This window comes from Clytia hemisphaerica, unplaced genomic scaffold (assembly GCF_902728285.1).
Source record: "Clytia hemisphaerica strain Z4C2 unplaced genomic scaffold, Clytia hemisphaerica genome assembly, whole genome shotgun sequence".
Taxonomy (NCBI): Eukaryota; Metazoa; Cnidaria; class Hydrozoa; order Leptothecata; family Clytiidae; genus Clytia; species Clytia hemisphaerica.
Genome location: NW_027103648.1, coordinates 1,077,341 through 1,098,231, shown reverse-complemented (window position 1 = coordinate 1,098,231; position 20,891 = coordinate 1,077,341). Strand labels below are relative to the sequence as shown.

General features: G+C 34.5%; 2 protein-coding genes across 6 annotated transcripts; one reads left to right on the top strand and one right to left on the bottom strand.

Moving 5' to 3' along the window:
- Positions 1-743: 743 nt before the first annotated feature.
- On the top strand, positions 744-9,127 carry LOC136803038 (uncharacterized). The gene is made up of 6 exons (XM_067059792.1): positions 744-829; positions 1,987-2,382; positions 3,867-4,058; positions 5,935-6,063; positions 7,080-7,437; positions 8,757-9,127. Exons 1-5 carry the CDS (start codon positions 778-780, stop codon positions 7,400-7,402), a joined length of 1,092 nt encoding a protein of 363 aa, XP_066915893.1. The 5' UTR covers positions 744-777; the 3' UTR covers positions 7,403-7,437; positions 8,757-9,127.
- Positions 9,128-10,201: 1,074 nt separating this feature from the next.
- LOC136803037 (uncharacterized) lies at positions 10,202-16,364 on the bottom strand. 5 transcript variants are annotated; one of them, XM_067059791.1, is made up of 3 exons: positions 14,292-16,364; positions 11,378-11,433; positions 10,202-11,143 (listed from the first exon to the last, which is right to left on the bottom strand). In XM_067059791.1, the coding sequence occupies exons 1-2, from the start codon at positions 16,264-16,266 to the stop codon at positions 11,396-11,398; spliced, it is 2,013 nt and encodes a 670-aa protein (XP_066915892.1). In that variant the 5' UTR covers positions 16,267-16,364; the 3' UTR covers positions 10,202-11,143; positions 11,378-11,395. The 5 variants fall into 5 exon arrangements, with proteins under 5 accessions (XP_066915892.1, XP_066915891.1, XP_066915890.1 ...); XM_067059790.1 differs by having other exon boundaries at positions 14,187-16,356; XM_067059789.1 differs by having other exon boundaries at positions 14,209-16,354.
- Positions 16,365-20,891: the final 4,527 nt, after the last annotated feature.

The window sequence follows — 20,891 nt, the reverse complement described above, 5'->3', positions numbered from 1 at the left end:
GGTGCCAGGGGGTACTTAAGTAAACTGGGTGCCGGGTATGTGTGAGCTTTTAGGTTCCCTTTTTACACCCTCGAAAGTCCCTCAAATGGGTACAAAGACCATTAAAAAGCAATTGAGTCTCTGTAAGGGTTCCAAAATTACGAAAATAAAAAATCGTAAATTCATAAATTCTTGAAATTCGGACTAAAATTTGAAAATTTTGGCTGAAATTTTGACTGAAATAGTCTTTCTAAGGGTGGCAAAAACGTCAAAAATGGACAACATTTTCGAAATTCAGTCTCTCTAAGGGCCGATTTTCGGACTTTGGCTCGGATATACCCGTCACCTCGTAAACCCAGTACCCCCCTTCCTAATCAAGGAGGGGGCTGTATGCCACAATTGTACCAAAAAATAGGTGTTCTAGTAGGTGGATGTAAATAAATTTGTTAATTTCTAAATAGTTCATAATGAATTTTACATATTGAATGATTATATGATTATACTAATATTATATTTCCTCGAAAAGATTGAAAAGGATAAGTTATTCCACTAGTAAAATAATTTAAATATTTGATACCGTTTTACGTCAATAAACTTAGTACTTATCAGTTGAGCAATTAGCTTTCAGAAGCTTTTTTAATTATCTTCAATCAACGATGTCATCAAAATCAAAAATGAAACTTGATTATTCGTTCAAAAATGACGTCACCAAAAAGTTAATTGTCAAGATCATCTCGAAAATCATATCAAATCTTTGTATAAATACCGACTAACTGTTGTTACTGAATCAGAGTAAAAATGAAGTACCACATTATAGTGTTATCGTGTTTGCTATGGATAAAATTAACAGGTAATTACAATTTTTTTGTACAGTAGAGTCTCGAACCTTTATAATTCGAGTGTCTCCTTAACTCGAATAAGCTCCCTCGTCCCTTACCGTCGTTTCGTATAAGATTCCCATTTCCTCATTAAGATTCTCGTTATTTTTCCGGGATAACTAGCACGAGATCAGAAAGGGTTTGCTTGTAAAGGTACGGAAGGTGTTGAAGTTACTCACGAAATTGCCCAATAGTCCAGGGAAAGTGTGCTAAAAATGAAAACAATTGTCCATTTTGAGATACATACCATGATGATTTTTAGAATCAGTATGAAAAAACCTTTCCAACGGTATATAATATCACATGTTTTGGAACAAAAATAAAAAAGATTTTCCGGCATGCAGACTGGTCTGTAAATTACTTCCGTAGCTCATAACTCGGACCCAGTCCATTTTCAGATATATGTTGTGATGTTTTTTAGAATCAGTGTGAGAAAACCTTTCCAACGATATATTATATGACATGCTTTGAAGCTTTGAATTTTTTTCTTGCCTGGGAGGCATTCTGGTCTGTAAAATACACAAACAGGTGTTCTGGAAGTGGGTCAGAGGCTTAAAATGTTTCTTACCCCCTAAGGTACCACTGTACGAAATTTCATGCTTTCTAGTCAAAAACGCACAATTGATGCACACTTTCCCTGGACTATAACTTTCCGAAGCTTAATTTTCAACTACCCAAAGAAAAGCTAGAAAAGTGGAAAAGGAATCTTAGTACGGAAATGGGAATCTTATACAAAACAACGGTATAAACCTTACTCCGTAAGTAGAATTTTCCTAACTCGAACAAATTTGTGTTCCCCTTGCGACTTCGAGTTATGGAGACTCGACTGTATTATATATTTTCTAAGTGCTATGGAATATAGTTTTTACAGTCTTCACTATTATAAATACTTGGAAGTATTCTTAACTTTAATCTCTCTGTCTTTATGTTTCAAATCCTTTAAAAGGCAGTCTGGAGACTTTGGAAATCGTCAGATTCGGATGAAATTTAATTAAGCTTGCTCCTTGTGTGCCTTTTTTCATTTTTTCAAAAATTTTTATCTTTAAGGCCTAGAACGATCTTTTCACTATACCTTCGATTTAGCCCCCGTTTGTCTGTGTACAAAATAATTTTTTTTTTTAACTTTCAGAATGTTTTCAATGGGACAATTCAGTTAGTGATTCATCCGTGTATGCTAACAACTCAGGCTCCGCAATTATCAAGTTCAGATATAGCTATGGAGCTGAAGACCGTTCAAGTGTTAATATTACATGTGGAATATGGAATACAGATCAAACCAAAATTATTCCCATGGTGACTAAAATTGGTAACCAACCTGCACAAAGAAGAAGTGGAGTTACTGGCGATGTTTTAGGGAATAATGCAGCTCTTTATACAGAATCTACACAACCAACTGTTATTGGGTTAAGATTGAGTAATATTGCAAAGACCTTCCCAACTCAGTACCGTTGCGATGCATCTTTTACTAAAGCCGATGGTGTGGCTGATAGTGTCCTAAGTGAACGTGTCATCCTTAATGTCTTAGGTATATATTTTTAAATACATCGCCGTGTCAATTCAAGACAGACTTAAGTCCATTTTTTCGAAAATTGACCACAACTCCCCTTTTTCAGCATGCACGCTTTCCAAAAACGGCCTCAAATCCACAGAGTTCTAATGGTAAAGAGGTGTATTTTGCAATTCAAAAAAAAGATATCAACGATAAACAGCCTCAGGTCCTAAATTTTAGGCCAAATTTTATTTTCTATGAAGCATTGACATGGAATGTGTAGCCTTAAGTCCAAGTGTTTTGAATTGACAAGGCGATATGGTCTTTCCTCAATAGGATATACAGTAACAGTGTTAGTAAAAGTACACATTTTTTTCTTAAGAAAAATTATTGAAGCCTTCGGGTATTCTTAGCTTTTTAAGTTCTCAAAATGTTATTATTTTCACCATTTTGTGAGAATTTTTGTTCGATTTCATAAAAAATTGGTGTTTTAGAGTTTACAAAGACTTGAAATGTTCTTAATTTGTTCTTAATATTTTGATTAGCGAAGCCATATGTTCTTATCAAATCTATTCTGATAAAAAAGCGTGTATTGATATAGACGATGTTATTGTCCGTTACAGTGATAGTAAAGGCGGGAAAATGCGGCGGTATGCGGAAAAAAAATCGGTGGGAGAGTTTTGAAGACTGGCAACTCTACCGACTTTAAACTCTTTTCCGCAAAAAACTCGTTTGCGAATTTTCTTCGGTTTTGGGTGGCCTTTTTTCTTAGATAGTGATTCGTCTTAGACTATAGCATAGTCTAGCGTCTTAGACTGTAGCATAGTCTAGTATTAATAGTGAGACTTGCCGACTTAAAAGGAAAGATACATTTTAATTTTGACTGTCATGTTTAGCAATTTTGACTCAATGGGTAAAAGCCATGACATAAAGCAAGAAATTACTTTCAAAAAAGTGCTTTGAAAGTTCAAAAGTTGAACTACTCAAAAAATGTTAAAAAGAAAAGCTACTGTACTGTAATTATAGGAAGGCCAATTTTTTACTTTCGACCAATATTCAATTAATTTGTCTGTTGAACCATGACAATTGATTTTTGTCAACTTCAAACAAAATTGAAAAATCAAAATGTGGGCTTAAATTTTTAAGATACTCCAACGATAAATTGAATGCTTTAAGGCTGGGGAACCAAAAGTTTTTTTCAACAATGCAACATGCTTCCATCCCACCAACCTGAAACGCTTTCTCGTGTCTCCACCCCATTTTTCATTTAATAACATTTGTGCTTCTCTCACTTTTAGCCCAGGGACAAAATCAGCGTGTCTTTTGGATATTTCCCTTACTTTTTGTCAATTTTGTCCCATGAAACAAAAAAAGAAACCATGAGACACGCACCTTTTTCTTGTGTTGGTGGGATGGAGCATGTTGCATTGCACCAACGCAAAAAAAAGGTGCGTGCCCACAAGGTCATCGATTTTTGGATTCGTAATAATCCATCCACCTTTATTATTTTATATTTTCAGAACGTCCAAAATTTACAAACTGTTTGCAAAACATACAATCCAAAGAAACTGTGGCTGGCAACTCACTCGATATAACATGCAAAGTCTCTGGCAATCCAACTCCTAACTTGAAATGTTCATTGTTGGCTTTTGATAGAGAAATTTTAAATACTTTCCCTAAAAAAAATAGTGGTCGAAATCTCGAGGAAGATGGTAATGATTTACTCACTTTTTTATAGTAGTTGAGTCCCCTTAATTCGAACAAGCACGGGGAGCTGGAATTTGCACTAAGTTTACGCTAAAACTACTTTTGAGTATTCTTTAAAAGAACGAGACAAAGAAAGAAATTCTATACCTTATCGGGGAAAAAAAATTTTGAGGGGGTGATGAAATTTTCCCCCGACGAATTTTTTCCCCGATATTTTATCACCCGACCAAAACTTTTACCCGATTTTTTTATCCCCGACCAAAACTTTTACCCGATTCTTTAAACCCCAACAAAAATCAAATTCTAATCAAATTTTTTACACCTTTATTAACCGAAATTAGTGCTTTAAACGTCGAATTACAAGATCTTTTTTCGAGCTAGTGAAGTGAAGAAAACCATTTCATTTGGACAATTTAGCTGGGTGAAAGTCACTAAATTGTAAATTTCGTCGGGGAAAAGTGACGAATTTGAAATTTTGGTCGGGGGAAAGTGACGAAAATGCCTCTAGGTGACGAAATTTTTCCCCGACGAAAAAAAACCCGACTAAATAAAACTCCGACATTTTTTTCCCCGATAAGGTATATAATTATATGGTTGATTACATTTAGCTTAGATTTGTAAGGGACAAGCGGGCGGATAAATCCGTAATAACCCCGCTTTTTTGTAATCGCCCTGATGTAAACAAGAATTTCTATTGGTTGAAAAGTATCGTACGATATCTTCAGAGCATTTTGATTAACAAAGTATCGCACAAAATTTTTAAGCAAATCTAGATAAGAGTGTCAATCAAATGTTGTTTATAGTTTCGAATGTTTTTTATAAGTTTCAAAAAAAAAACAACAAAAAAAACGATTGATTGTTCTTCAATTCTTTTTTTGACCATATAATTAACGCGGAATAACATGGTTTGGAGGGTGATTTTGTATTAATAACCCCTCGTTTCATTGAAAACATTTCAAAATAGCCCTCACTACGTTCGGGTTATTACTAGTACATATAATATTTTCCTCGTCTTTAGTTATAATCAGGAATGGTTATCAACCAAGGGGTCCCCCAGCGGTTTGCGTGAATGCGTGAAAATAGAAGAAAAAAGTGCGTGAATGTGTGAATTGAAAAAAAACTTGCATGAACGTGAAAATCCATTTTCTAATAGCGCACCGCGCTGAATCTAAAAATAGATTTTATTTTTGACATAATCATTACTCTCAATTACACCTTTCCCGAGTTTATTTTGACTTTATGAAAAACACCATTCCAAAACCCTGCTCTACTTGCATTTGATTTAGAAAGATTCTACTAGGAAAAAAATCGATAAACTTGGGAAAGGTGTATTGCATCGTTTGACAAAAGATATATAACAGCTTGCACGTATCTTTAATTGAGCCGCGTTGAATTGTGTGATTACAACTCGTACAAATGTCAAAAAAAGTGAAAAGTAATAATTATGACGTATGTGTTGCAGAGCGCTATTATGTGAATACGTGAATACGTTAATCTGCCCTGTTTATAGGGTTAATACGTGAATTTCCCTTTTTCCACCAACTATGTACAAATTTCCGATTTTCTAAAAAATAAAATTATTGAAAAAATGTTGAAAATTTTTTTTTATCAACAATCAAATCCCTGGTGTAGTTTATCTACAGTATAGAGTCGCTATTTTGCGTGGATAACCCAATAGTCCAGACTTTTTGTTAGGCTTTCAACTGTTTTCACGAGCAGCACGGCCAGACGGCTCCCTATGAATGAACTAAACGGAACATTGGAAGGAACGGGGTTTCGAACCGCGAACCTCTTGCTTGTAGTGAAGACGCTTTAACCACTCGGTCATCGCTCCTCGAAGTTGTATGTCATTGAAATTCATATTTTCTTCATCTATTTTAGAACCTGGTATGCCATCAAACATCACAGCATCATTTTCAAATTTGCCGAAAGAGGCCCGTTTTGTTCGATGTTTTGCTTCCCAAACATTTACTGGGACTAATACGCTAGAGAGAAGATTTACTATCTTACGTAAGTTATTGGAGGGTTTTCTTAAGTTTATTTATGTTTATTTAGTTTATTTAGTTTATCTACTATTCCAGGCCACTCATAACCCTTATTTAGACAGAAACTTTGTTGGTTAAAGTCCTCTAATAACGCGTTCGAGGGTTATTTACTACTTTTGAATACTTAATATATATTGGTGAACAATATTAAAGGTTTTTATGTATCGGTGGATATCGTGAGCGACGGTAAATGAAGTCAACGCAAAACAAAGTCGATAGTTGATTTACGGCTCTATATCGCCTTTTTTCACCTAAACAGACGACGGTATTATAGTCTTTTTACCGTCGTTGAGCAAAGTGGACGTTGATTTTAGAGTTTTGTCAACTTTGCTTTATACCGTCTCCTTCGATTTATTTTGAATACATAAACTCGCTATAAGATTACCCGGAATGTATGAATAACATTTTAAGATTGTTAATGAGATTAGAAATTAATTGGCATTAAATGTTTTTTCTTTATAAGCATTGTGCTTATAAACATATCTAGGCTCTGATATAAGAAAAATTTAAGCATATGCTCAGTCTACCTTGACCTTTCATTTTTAGATTTTTCCCTAAAACTTTGCTTTAGGATATGAATTCTTCAAAGTATTTTTCAACCTTGTCAATCTCTTGATCTAAGCATCTCCAAGCCAGCTTTTGGATTTTTGTAAAAAAACATATATACCTCCCTAAGACTTGTGCTGGACACTCGTGGTTCTGCTCAACTCACCTGCAAATGGAAATTATATTGCATCATCAATCTCCCAAATCGTTTAAAGTTACCATATACTCTTATCAGACTTTTTTGTATATTTTTTTGTAGATGGTAACCTACCCAAGCTTGCACACAACGTTGTTTCAACGTTAATCTAACGTTTTATAGACGTTGTGAACATAAGATAAACAACGTTGAAACAACGTTGTGTGCAAGCTGGGTAGAGAGTTTACCTTCTGTTGCTTAGGGAGAAAAGCCCTAACGTTTTCCCCTCTTTCTTTTAGACACACCTTTCCCACCAAAGAATTTCAGACAAGAAAACAGTCCTGATCGAACATCAATCACAGTCTCTTGGTTACCACTTACTGATGATGAATGGGGAGGTGCTAAAGACAGCTACAGTGTAGCTTACTACATGATTGGTCAGGATGCAGGGTTGAATTTAACGACAAAGGAATTAGGACCTCAACCTTCAGAATTTGGCCAGGATGCAAACGTTTTTGTCTCTAGAAAAGTGGGAGAAAAAGATGTGGAATTTTATTTCTATACTATCAAAGGTTTAAATCCACAGGCTTTATGCACAGAACCGTTATGGAAAAGGAGATGATTCAATAAGGTTTTCTATGACACCTGGTGATAATCGTAAGTAAATGTTGTTTCTACAAAGATTGTGCGTGTTTGCTTTCAACAAAGATCACCCTGATCTTTGTTGAAACGGCATCACGCGGTAAAAGTGAGCGTAGGAGTTAGGTAAGCGTAGGAAGAAATTTTGTCGGTGGGAACAACGGATTAGAATATAGGTGGATTAAGAACTCATAGAAAACACTCCTCGTTAGGTTATCAAACTTTTTTACGAGTTTGCTAGCAATTAAAACTTGATAAGTTGTAAAAAAGTTGTGAAAAATCATTACTTTCAACATTTTCATTGGTCATTACGTATCACGTGGTACATTTTAAATAAGAAAATGCACTTTTTTAGCCCTTTCTATCCAATGCAGAAATTAGCCAAATAATTTGAAATTTATTTTCCTAATTCTAAATACAGTCTTCTTTCACCAGTATGCAACCCATTCGTGACCCATCGATAGTTTCTTAGTTATAGACCATACGTTAATTTTCACTTATCTGAAGATTGCCATTGACAAAAGATTAAAAATTTACATTAAAACTGGTCTAGCGTTTGTTGATGCTAAAACTTAAGTGCAGGATTTAAAATATTTGCAAAATCATCAAAATTGATCGAATCATAGGACAAATTCGTTTTCGAAACTGTATAAATTGGAAAATTGTTCTTATAAAAACAATGAAAAAACTAAACGAGGAGTGCGCAGAGTCATTTACAGATTTTTCTTGTAACAATGAGAAGACAATGGATCTCTCTTGGGAGCAACGAGAGAAGTTAATCCACTTATTCTAATCCGTTGGTGGGAAGGGCTAAAAGCTGTTAATCAGCAGCCTCTCACTAAAAGTTTGCTCGTTCTCCTACGCAGCTCCTATTCTAGCAAACGCCCGCCGCCTTTATGTTCCCGCCCTCTGACATGATTAATTAACAGACTAGTTTGCTAGTCTAAGATCACCCTTTCGATATGCTACATTTTTTTTAAATATGGAAAGTCAACGTCAATACAATAAGAAACTCTGATAATCGACGCTCGACTACGCAATACGCACCTTTATTCGATAAAAACATAATTCCCCTTGAAAATCGGATTAGAGAGGGTCAACTGTATTTTAATTCGTCCAAAACGGTGTACTCTCATATTCTTAAACCCCTACCATCTAAACCGGATTCGCATTCTCAAGGTATATCTCAATATAATCGGCAGATAAAACAATGGAGCCCACAATTTGGTTCTGTTTTCACCTAATTAATTACGATCCCATTTTGTGACAAAGTAATGGAACTTTCAAGCTTCGGTTTCAAGCTATGAAAGTTCGAACGTTTACATATTCTTTTTCAGCCATTTCATCCGCCAATAACACAACCGCCAATAACACAACCGCCCATAACACAACCGCCAATAACACAACCGCCAATAACACAACCGCCCATAACACAACCGCCCATATCCCCACCGCCCATATCACCACCAATGCACCATCCACCAATAGCACAACCGCCCATACCACCACCAATGCACCATCCACCAATAACACAATATTTGTCAATGCCACAGTAACAACTGACACCACCACAACGACCACACTATGTGATGATACTGACTCTGGTTCTATCGTTCTTTGCAATGACATTCGTTGTATGATAATATGCAACTTGGTTTTGTTGTTAATGTTTTATCATTCTTCATAATAAAATTTGTGCGCAAGTCGAGCACTCTACTTGAATTCAACATACCAAGTTATGGAGAAACTACATTTCGATTACTCCTACAAAAACATACCGATTGAAACAATAATTTTTCACTACTTCAACTATGATAGCATGATAATATTTTATAACTAGCAATTAGCTTTCGCTATGATGCTCCCGATGACAGGCATTTGACAGTGATTGATTGAAATTCAGAAAAGGCGAAATGCCGGGATAGAAAGTCGCATATTATTGGTCTTTCCTAATTCAATCCATACTACTACATAATACTTGTACCAATGTTCCAATACTTAAAATTCTAAAACATGACACTAGAACATTCTTGAAAACATTCTAATGTCTTAACAAAATACTTTAATAGGCGGGGGGGACGGAATAAAAATGTCCTGGTGGAAAATTTTTGGAACGGAGGTCAATACAGCATAATTAGGACAAAAGAGGGAATTTTCAAAAATATTTTCCCCGAAACTAATAAGCGAGGGGTTGGATTAAAGCTAAGGGGACACGGAAACAATTTTTGTGCAATTGCAACAAAAACAAATTGTCGCAATCGCAATGAAATTTTACACCGTGTCGTATAGGGCTAGCACACGAAACAAAATCATAAAAATGAAATCAAAGCAACTCCACCATTTTGAACTCATGTCTTGCGTGTTAAAAATGAGAAGATTATGTCATAATTTGTTTTGAGTTGTATAAAAGAATTTGATTGGCTAAATGAAAAAAAATGTTTCAAGGAATCTTCTCAAGGAGAGGGGACACGAGGGTTTTTGTATGATTCTCATTTGCAACATGAAAATTTTGTTGCAGAAACAAAAATAAAATTCAAATCGATTTGAATTTTATTTTTGTTTCAGCAACAAAAACTTTGAGCGAAAAAAGTTGCCAATCAAAGAGATTTAACGTGGGGACACAGTGAAACACATTTATGCGATTGCAACAAAAAAATGTTTTTGTTGCAATCGCATAAAAATTGTTTCCGTGTCCCCGTAGCTTAAGAATGTCCTAGTTGAAAAATTTTCGAAAAATTAACGGCTAAATAGGTACCTGAGAGTAATGAATTGTTTTTTTCTTCAAATTTTTATTAGAAAGCATTCTAAGAAAATTAACCGGCACCATTTTTTGGAAAGATGAAAATTAAAATTGATTATTATGAAATTAAACGAGACCTTCTAGTAATTTTGTCAAAATAGGTTACTTTTGATTTCTTCAAAATAATATTGAATTGACATTTTCATTAGGAGAGCGTTATTAATTAAAGTCACCCATGGGGTTATCTTAAAACCGGCGTGTTCTTCTTTTATATTCCTAGAAACATGCCAAATCATTTCTAATTAAAGAAAATCTTGGGAGTTTGCAAAAAGAAAATCTTTATGATTTTATCTATTAAAATTTTTTTGACAAATTACAGTAAGCAATATTTAGCAAATTCAACAAATGAAAATTGCAATTGATTCAAAAATACTAGTAAAAATTGTCCATTAACACAATTCAACTTCCATTTGCAATCAAAAACCAACGTCATATAATGATAACAGCAAATAACAAAAATTTATGAACAGCAGCAATTTGTAAGTATTTTTGATGTTAACCAGGGAATGCAATAATATCCATGTTTAAGCCAGAATGTATATACTTTATTCAGCCACAATTTTTAACTGGAAGATTGAGAAAATATATCTTGGACATCAGCAAATGCATATTGTTGTTAAACTCTATTTCAATAACATGCGTAGGTGACACAGGATCCAGAACGTTAACAGGAAAACATGACAACGGGTGTTAATAAATTTCATACGTGACTGCAATACTATATTCAATGAAAGGTTTAATCAGAAGCAAGGTGCCAATAACGAACTTTAATTTACTTCTAAAAGTACATATCCTTTACAAGATCATATTATGGACAACATTAATTACAGGATTTAACATCAACCAAACGTTTTTGAAATATGGTTTGAAATATTGCATGGATACATTATTGTTTCAGATCGATTTGAATGTTGTGAAAATAACCTGAATGAGAAAAAAAAACATATTTAAAATTGGGTTACCGTATTAATAGTATATGCCTAAGAGAGATTTTATTTTGAGCTTTAAACACTCTAAAACTATAGATGTATAATCTCTCGAAATTGATTATTTGTAATTTTCGTAGAAAGACGACATTATATTATCCTATACAATTTCAGTATAGAATAAAAGTGATTCGAGAACTATTGAAACATTAAAAAATAATTTTAAACTTACCTTTGTTTTTGGCTTTAGTTACTTTGTTGAATTGTGTTTGAATTGAGATAAATCTCCTAAATTATAAAAAGAGAAACAAAATAATAGTACAAATTATTCTATATTTACATTTTGTAATTTTATGACAGGGTTACCTTTCAAGGCTTATTCTGGCTTATTCAATGGTTATTATTGAACTTCATAAACCTTCATTTAAACATCTTGCTAAGTCGGTGATCTTTTCTTCTTCAGCTTTTCTATATTCAAAGTCCTTTCTATTCTTTACATCTCTTAAACGTTCTAGTGTCATTGACTCAATTATCATATCTTTTAGCTCTCTTACCCTTGATACTGCTACATATGCTAACCCAATAAATTTCTCAGTATTTCCTAAATCAATCCATGCTTTATTAATGGTGAGTCCTTGCGATTTATGAATAGTAATTGCCCAAGACAATCTCAAAGGTAACTGCTGTCTCTCATGAGAAGAACCATGTAAATCTGAAGCATTAGTTAAAGGTATAATGGGAACACAGCGAGGCTGGTCTTCACAAATACTTGGTCCTGTATAGAAATCATCAAACTGAACAACAACAGCTATTGGTAGATTCGGAGTTGAATCTCCTTCCTGATAAATTATATCTTTCACATAACCCATTGATCCATTGCAAAGCCCTTTCTCAGTCCATAGGTTTCTAGTAAGCATCACTCTAGAGCCTTTACACAAAAATATCTTTGGTTCTAATCCACCCATATCGTCTGATGATAACTTAGCTGAAGCTTTATTACTATGCCTTGCATTTATTTGTGCTACAGGTACATTTAAACTCATCAAAGCCTCGTGATTATCACAAGCTACTTTTTCATTTGAAAATGACAATTTCACAAAACTTTTCTTGTCAACTTCTTCTGTTAAGTTGGCAGGTGTTCTAGATAAAAACATCTGCCAATCTTCCTCAGTTGAATCTCCATTTCTTAATCTGTATAAAGCAGATCTAAACTTTTCTTGTTCAATATTATCACCTTTTGATCTTTCATTAACAGTGAGTTTAACAACTTTAGTAAATTTTCCATACATACAAAACCCCATAGTGCCTATTTCACCATTAGGTTTTTTATGATATAGAACTTTATCCCCAACAGGTGGTAGCTGAGCAATATCTCCAACTAAAATTATTGAGATTCCTCCAAATGGTTTATCTGAATCACCAGTGCCTTGACGACACCGCTTATCAATCCAACCTAGTAAGTTCTGGCCGACAACAGAGTATTCATCAATAATGATATATTTAACACCATTTAATTTCTCCTGTAATTGTAAAAGAGCAGGACCCTTCAAATCTTTAAGATTTCTACCTCGTATTGGTAACTTTAACAATGAATGCAAAGTTTTGCCTTTTACATTGAATGCAGCTATTCCAAAATAGGCTGAAACTATACATTTCTCTTTCAATAATGCCCTAATATTATTAATTAGAAATGATTTTCCACTTCCGGCTAATCCAGTTATCATCATCAATAATTGTTCATGTGGATTTTTCTCATGATCAAGTACAATGTCAAATGCCCTTCTTTGAGCCTCATTGAGTGATTCAACATTAAGTTCAAAGCATAAATCAAAACTTTCAGACACTTCTGCTTTTTTCTTATCAAGCCAAGAAACCATATTGCCAATTTGTTCTTCAGTATAATTTTGTCTAAAATTCTGCCAATATTGTATGTTATTAACACTCATTAACTGAATCATTATCATTAGCACATAAGTCAGCCAAATGCATCCACTCTTCTCGTTCACCTTCGACATTTTCCTCATAATCATCATGTTCTGATCTTTCAAAATACAGTTCTGCATTATGAAATTCTCTTCTCCAGTTCGGAACAAGTTTTTGACCTTGTTCACTTTGCAAAAACTCATTCCATTTCAGGCAAAACATTTCAGAATCTTCGCCATCTAAATTATCCCAAGCGTCACTTGTCCTGGACCTCCATGGCTTATATTTAAGCAATTGATATTTGCAAAAAGCACCATAATTAGGTCCTTTTGGATTTGCTGGCGGACTTGGGAATGCTCTAACAATTACAGGCTTTTTTCTTTTTTTTATAACTTCTTTTGTCACTGTGTAGTCTGATACAAATTGAACAAAATTACTTTCCAAAATAGTTCTATCACAACCTTGAAGATTTTCTCTGTTAGCATAATTGTCTACAGTAGATGCTTCAGTGACAATTTCTTCATTGCTAATTTCAATCTTTCTTGAACCGTCAACAGAGACATTGAATACTTGAAATGATGAACTTTTCAGTGACAATATATGGTGCATTACCTCTTGTACACTAAAATCTCTTTCACCGACAGCTTTTATAATCAATTTTTGCATAACTGATCTCATTTGTTCCGTTCCCTTCAGATTTTCAACTACCGAGACAAATGCATCTCTAGCAACATCAGAAATCTTTTCAGCTTTCGAAGCATACTTTGCGAGATATTCTAAACATGCATTATAATCTATAATTGGCTGTATATCACAATTAGCTCTCCATGATTGCAATTGCAGCCGCTGATGTCTATTAACTCTTGAATCATTTCTCTTCAAGACAATCTTGGGTCTAAATTGCTTACCGTATTTCTTAGAAGTTACTTCTTCAAAGTCAATATAAGTTTTATCACAGTCTTCAAACGGAAATTTAAACCGGCAATATTGTTCACCGTCATTTTTCTTACGTAAACAGTAAGCTGAGCTACATTTAGTATGTCTCTGAACACAATTAACTAAATCAGCATAATCATTATCAAAATCATCATCATTTAAGTCTTCAAGCTTTCTCTTACAAGGATGAACTTTTGGTTTTACCCAGCCTTCCTCAGGTGTGCATGGATTACAAGCAGTTACCAAAGTATCAACATAGTCACAAACTTGCTGTGCTGCAGCTTTACCTTCATTAACAATAACCTGTAATTGTACTCTATTATTTTCAATATCATCATCAGTTTCAGACAATTTTTTCTCAGCTAGATGACCTTCTAAGGCTTTTTGTGTAAGTTTACATAGTCCTGGATCATTTTTAAGCTTGGCGACACCATGGCAATGAATTGAACCACGCATAACAGCGTATTCAAATCTGTACCAATGCCATTCAGCCTCAAGAGTCTCATAAAGCCAATGCTTAACAAAATTTTCAACTCTGACTGTAAAGAACCAATCGATCAAATGTGGATTGTTAATTATATTCTCATGTAAAGTGCTCGAATCAGCCTTCTCATCAGTAGAAAATAAGGCATGATACTCTGGCCAGTGAAACTCTGCACAAGACAAAGTCCAAAAAATTGTTGGTGAGCCAACTTGGTTTATTGTAGCTTTTAACTGCTCTTTAGCTTGACTCCAATAAGCATTTGTTCCTGTAATGTTCTTAGCATATCTCAAAAGTTTTTTCATAACACTACTATAAGTACCAGCTCTAATCATTTCTTGTAACTCATCAATAGTCAAGTTAGCTTCTCCTGGATTTTGCTTCAAGTAAAAGCTTCCTTGTCCTAAAAGTCGTCTGCGATATAGCATATTATAGGCCCAAAATCCAAAACGAGGATGGGCCGCAAATCTGTAAATCCATTTACCATCAATAAACTCACCAAATTTAATCAAATGTTTAATTTTTGCTGAGAAAGATTCTGTATCACTTTTTGCTATTGACCGTTTCGTGCTAAATCTAGTGGGGTCTCCTTTTCCATCAGGAAATAGTGTTGGAAATGCTAATGTAGCTAAATACTCAGTGGTGAACTCATTTAATGGTTCTTTTCCAACATCAATTGCTTCCGGTTTAAGAACTGAATCATTTAAAATATCCTTCTCCATTTTGGACTTAATCTTAGTTGGAATAAAACTTCCCATTTCAGTATTACAGTCATAAACTTTTTCATCATTTTCCTCAGAATTAGGACCCATATCAGGAAGAACCTCGTCATCACTACAACAGTCATCATCATTAGAAATATCTTTTTCATAATTTTCAAAATTTGCATTCATAGGCATTTTAAGAAAATCATCTTCAGGTAAACTATCAAATCTATTTTCATCAATAGTGACATCTTGGTATCTGATGTTGTTTGGTTCACCCTTCTCATTTTTACCGGTTAGCCACTTTAAAGCATCAACAACCTTTTGTCTACGTACTCTGAGCTCTTTAGATTTATTATCCTTCCCATCAAATTTAAAAACTATAACAGGTATATCTCTGGGATATCTTGGCAAAACATTTGCAATTTTCTGAACATCGTGTGGCAAAGTTAACACATGTCCTTTATAGGCTTTTTGTCCACCATTTGGCTTCGTATAAACTTGAATAACAGGAAAAGCACGGGCAATCAGCATTTCCTCAACTTGCGTAAGACCTTGAAGCTCTACTGGGACCGTGCTAGGTATCATATCATTTTCTTCGCTAAACTTTTTCGGTAAGCATTTTTCTTTCTTACACCTTGTACATTCATAATTATTTGGCGTAAACTTTGTTGACGCTGTTAATGGCCAAGCTTCTTTGCACGTATTGCACTGAGTTATAGTCATTTCTAAACTTTTATTGAATTTGTCGTTCAATCTTTCATTACAAGCATCAGTTTTTTTCTTTTCTTCAAAAGTCTTATTGGATTTTTTGTTCAAATTTTCATTGCTACAATCATCAGTTTTTTTCTTTTCTTCAAAAATCTCATTGGATTTCTTGTTTAATTTTTTATTGCTATGAGCATCAGTTTTCTTCTTTGCATTATACCTCTCACGTCGCTTTGCTCTTATATATTCTCTATTTCTTTCATAATATTCTTTCGCGTAATTGCTACTTTTTTCCTTATTCATTTCACGATATTCTTTTGCTTTCTCTTTATTCATCTCACGATATTCTTTTTCTTTTTCTTTATTCATCTCACGATATTCTTTCTTAGCTTGTTTCAATTTTTCTTTATTCTTCTCACGCTAATCCCTATCAATTTCAGATTTTTCTTTATTTCCTTTACTAAATTTGCTTCTTAAGGGATAATTTTTTGAATCACAACTTTTTCTTTTACCAACTGGTCTAGAAACTGAAAAATGTATATTTGATTCAGAGGCATCTGATATCCTGTTACAATCATCATCTTTAACATAAAAGCAGAAAAACCAGCCATTTTTTTGGCTATTATAAAGACTTGCTAAATCGTTATAAATCAAAATGTATTCTTTACAGTCATCTATATAACTCCAATGCCCATTTTTAGAAACAGCACATACAAAGTGTCTCCCCTGATTTCTTACTAATCCTTTCAGAACGTATTTTTTTCCTTGAATCAAAATTTGCTCATCAAAAAATATAACTTGATTTATATCTGAGTGAAATTCAACTAAAAAAACCTTTGGATGTGTAAAGGAATCTAAAAATAAGTCTTCACAAATTGTGCCACATGTGCAGCGCAACCTTTTCTCACGTAGTGGATTCAAAAGTTCTTTCCAATCATTAATGTTGTCTAACAAGCTTAAATGATACCCTGTTATGTAATTTAGCATATCATAATCCTGAGCAGATAAGACTCTATTGCAATCTGTACATTGACCTTTCAATGTATAACCTACGCGGAATATATTTTTTTCTTCATCTGTCATGTTACACAACATGTAGTTGTCTGAAAAAATTTCTGAAAACTGCGCATTACAATCACGATTAGCAAATGATGGACATTTTTCAGCTAAGAAATCCCAAACAGGCTGACGAAATTGAGACAGGAGCATTTCATTATTAACATTTCCATCATTATAATAGTTCAAATTCAATAATGCATCATATTGTTCTAAACACGTACCAATTAGTCTAAAAAATTCACTTTTGAGCTCTAAGTTCTGAATGAATTCTCTCAGAATAACAAAGATTATTTCAAGAAATGAGTCAACAGCACAAGTATAAACTGAGCTTTGTAATCTGCAAGCATTCAAAAAGTGGATATCTGTTATTTCACTTTTCTCATTTAAATCTCTTATTAGAGAAGTCTTTCCTTTTAAATCTCTTTTTAGAGAAGTCTTTCCTTTATGAACTTTCATAGTAGTCTGAATATTAACTTCATTTGAAGTCTGATTAATATCACTAGAGGATACTTTGTCAGTCATATTAGAGGGATTCTATAAAATATAAAATTTATTTATACCTTCTACTTTCTGAAACCAACTGGTCCCACGTAACCTGAGATCAGATTGTGGTTGTTTTCTGCCGACCACGCTGAAGCTCTAAAGGGATGGGTGAAAACATAACAATCTGACGAATATGCAATCTCGAAATCGTAAGAACCGCGTTCGTCTAAAAGGACTAGGAATGACAACAAAGTTGCGTGATTGTGTTTATGAATAGGGCGCCGTATCAGTTTTTAACTTTCCGGCGCACAACAAGATTCTTGTTGTAGAATTTTCCGCGGGAGGACTATTTTCCTCAGATGTATAATTTTCAAGTGCCTTCAGAGGTTTACCGTGCGCGTAAGAAAATTACGAACATCTGTTATCAGGTTAGTCCCACGTTGCTTTCGGAATCAAGCTATGACTTTGGAGCGCTAAAGACGCAAAATATCTGATCGCGCGGTCGAGCTAGCTTAAAAGCTCACCACACGGCAATCTTTTAGATGCTGCGGTCACTAGGTTACATCGTCCCGTTCTTGAACAATTTTTCGCCAGCTCGATCCCTAGCACGGCCTCGTGAAGCAACATAGGCTCCCTTCGGGAGCAATAATATATTTTGGAAAATGTTATACATTATCTTATATAATAAGCTGATCTAAAAAAAGGCAAAAAGTAACGAAATTGCTCTGATTTTACATGACCCATACTCCCCGATCTCCTTCTACAAGGGAAATAGGGGGCAAAAAGAAACACCAGAAGAATGGGTAAAATTCCATTTACTTTTGGCCAGGATAATATACCTTTTTATAAATTACGTCTCGAACATCACCTGCCTCGCATTCAAACAACTACCATGTGATTATGTCCCTTGAGATATTAAATGATTTTTTTATGAATAGAAAGTAGTTTTAATAAAATCCGCTGGGAGCTAATCACCATGGCAATAATTTCAAAACGAGGCAAGTGATGTTCGTGACGTTATTTATGAAAAGGTCTATTGTTGCCAAAATATCTAAAGGGACATAAAAGTACTGACGAAATTTGTAAACAAATCATATGCGGCGGAATACAAAATCAAAAAAAATGTCACATATCAAAAAAATCAAATTGTTCTCTTTAATGACACGTGGTTTGCGCAATTTTACATTTTACTACTTTTATGTCCCTTTAACAAGAACCAAAAGCTTTATATTATAGACCACTGTGTCACAGTCTTACAGACCCGGTAGATACGTTCTTTTGATCAAATCTTGTAAGTAAACTATTAGCGTTATGTTATAAAGATCTTAAATATTTTATTAGATATTTGAATATTAATATGATATTAATTTTTCCCGATCGATGAAAATTTCTTTGCAATGGTTAAAGCTTAAGCTAATACTGTATAGAGCAAATCTTATCAAAACGCTACTACTATTCGTTTTGTGCCAAAATGTCGTACAACTGTCATATTCAGCCCTAGACTATGTTATAGTCTAAGACGAATCACTATCTAAGAAAAAAGCCCAAAGCCGAAGAAAATTCGCAAACGGGTTTTTTTGCCGAAAAGAGTTAACAGTCGGTAGAGTTGCCAGTCTTCGGAACTCTCCCACCGATTTTTTTCCGTATACCGCCATAACGCCATACCGCCATTTTTTCCCGCCTTTACTATCACTGTAGTAACGGACGATAACATCGTCTAATTCAGCCCCTAAATTTGAATTTTCCAATAAGCCTCATATTCTATTTATCTAATGAATGGGCATGAATGAGCTTAAAAATCATGTGTCTAACTTTTCCTCAAAAATTGTTAAACAAGTTGATAATCATTTTTAATTCTAGCCTCGATTCAACAATTTCGTGTATCCCAGGCTTTATTTACACTACTGATGGACGCCATCTAGCGTCATCTGGCGCTATTATCTAGCGCCTTATAGTTAAAGCATAAAAAAGCTAATGATGCGCAGGGAACGAGGTTGATATCAACCGTTATCATAGGACATTTTACAGTCAAAATGAATCATTGGTAATCAGGACTGGTTGCGCTCTAGTAATGACTTCTGGTTGGCTAGACGCAAAAATCTTTTAAAATTTTCAAAACTTTGGACAAATAGTAAGTTGTCATTAGCGCAAAGTGGTCCATGATTACCCATTACGCTTTGCAACTCTGAAATGATCTGTGTCCTCTGCTTTTCAAAGCTCTTTGATATATGCTTTTACATATTATTCTACTTTGCAACCAAAACTTTTAAGCATCACACCTCTAACGTTTCTTTTTGACACGAATTTACGTTTTTATATCCCCACTTTTTGTCTATTATTCACTGTTACAAAAAGATACGTTAAAACCCTTTAGACTGTAGGTGAGGTTACTCGGCTATTTCGAATCAGTTATAAAAGCTTAAAACACTCACGGAACATTCAAGATCTTTTTACACCCCTGTCTCTATCGAAATCATAAATGAGAGGATAGAAGTTCTATCGTTCTGGAGTTAAATTTCTTCCATCGAATAAAGATAAAATATGAAATCAAAGTCAATTTCTCAGAGGGAATTATCGGTTATTTTTCCCACCATACCAGTGAAAGAAATTTTAAACTATATTTTTCAGTGGGGCGGGGGTCCAAAGGGGTCTGTGACACCATGGTGACACAGGTGTGTCTTTATTTAGAGTATGTTACTTTTTGTAGCACCCTACAGCTCTAACGTTTTTTTAAGACACGATTTAACGTTTTTTTTAATAACTGATTATCTCTTCTATCCAGCCGTTATTAGAAGCTGTTGTATTATAACTGTCTTCCTCATTCGTTCATTGACATATTCAAAAAATTTTAAATAGCAATATATAACACTACTATGATGTAATAGAGAGAAAGAGTAGGAAAGAAAATACATGCTATATGTTAATTACTTGAAGTTACTTTAAAGATAACTGCCCCATTTATCTTCAGATCCATGATTTGATTACAGCCGGGGGGGGGGGGTACTTAGGCAAATGGAGGGCACGGTATGTACCGCCCTTAAGGGTGCCTTTTTTGGACTTCCAAAGTCCCGCTAAGGGTGGGAAAACCAGAAAATTAAATTTCAGTCCCACTAAGGGTCGGAAAAATAGGAAAATTTCAACTTTATACCCCCTGATCGAAATTTGGTCAAAATTGGTCAAATTTGTCCCGCTAAGGGTCGTAAAATTCCCAAAATGTTCCTTTGTTTTCTCCTTTTTAGTCCCGGTAAGGGTCCAAAGTTCGAAAGTCGGGCGGCACCCCCCCCGTATGCTCGCAACCCTAGTACCTCCCCCCGGGATTACACCCCTGATGGGACTTTTTTTAACAGTAGCGGGATAAAAATTTTTATCAAAATCCCAATGGGGATAGAATATTCAAAGAATTTCATTGTGCCATTGGCACAGGGATGTTTGTTACCTTGGTGTTGGATATG

Bases quoted from the DNA above. Each gene is read 5' to 3' on its own strand.
- LOC136803038 (XM_067059792.1), top strand. From the start codon at position 778: ATGAAGTACCACATTATAGTGTTATCGTGTTTGCTATGGATAAAATTA. The intron at 830-1,986 runs GTAATTACAATT...TTTAACTTTCAG, and splicing joins GCTATGGATAAAATTAACAG to AATGTTTTCAATGGGACAAT. The intron at 2,383-3,866 runs GTATATATTTTT...TTATATTTTCAG, and splicing joins TGTCATCCTTAATGTCTTAG to AACGTCCAAAATTTACAAAC.
- LOC136803037 (XM_067059787.1), bottom strand. From the start codon at position 16,266: ATGAATAAAGAAAAAGAAAAAGAATATCGTGAGATGAATAAAGAGAAA.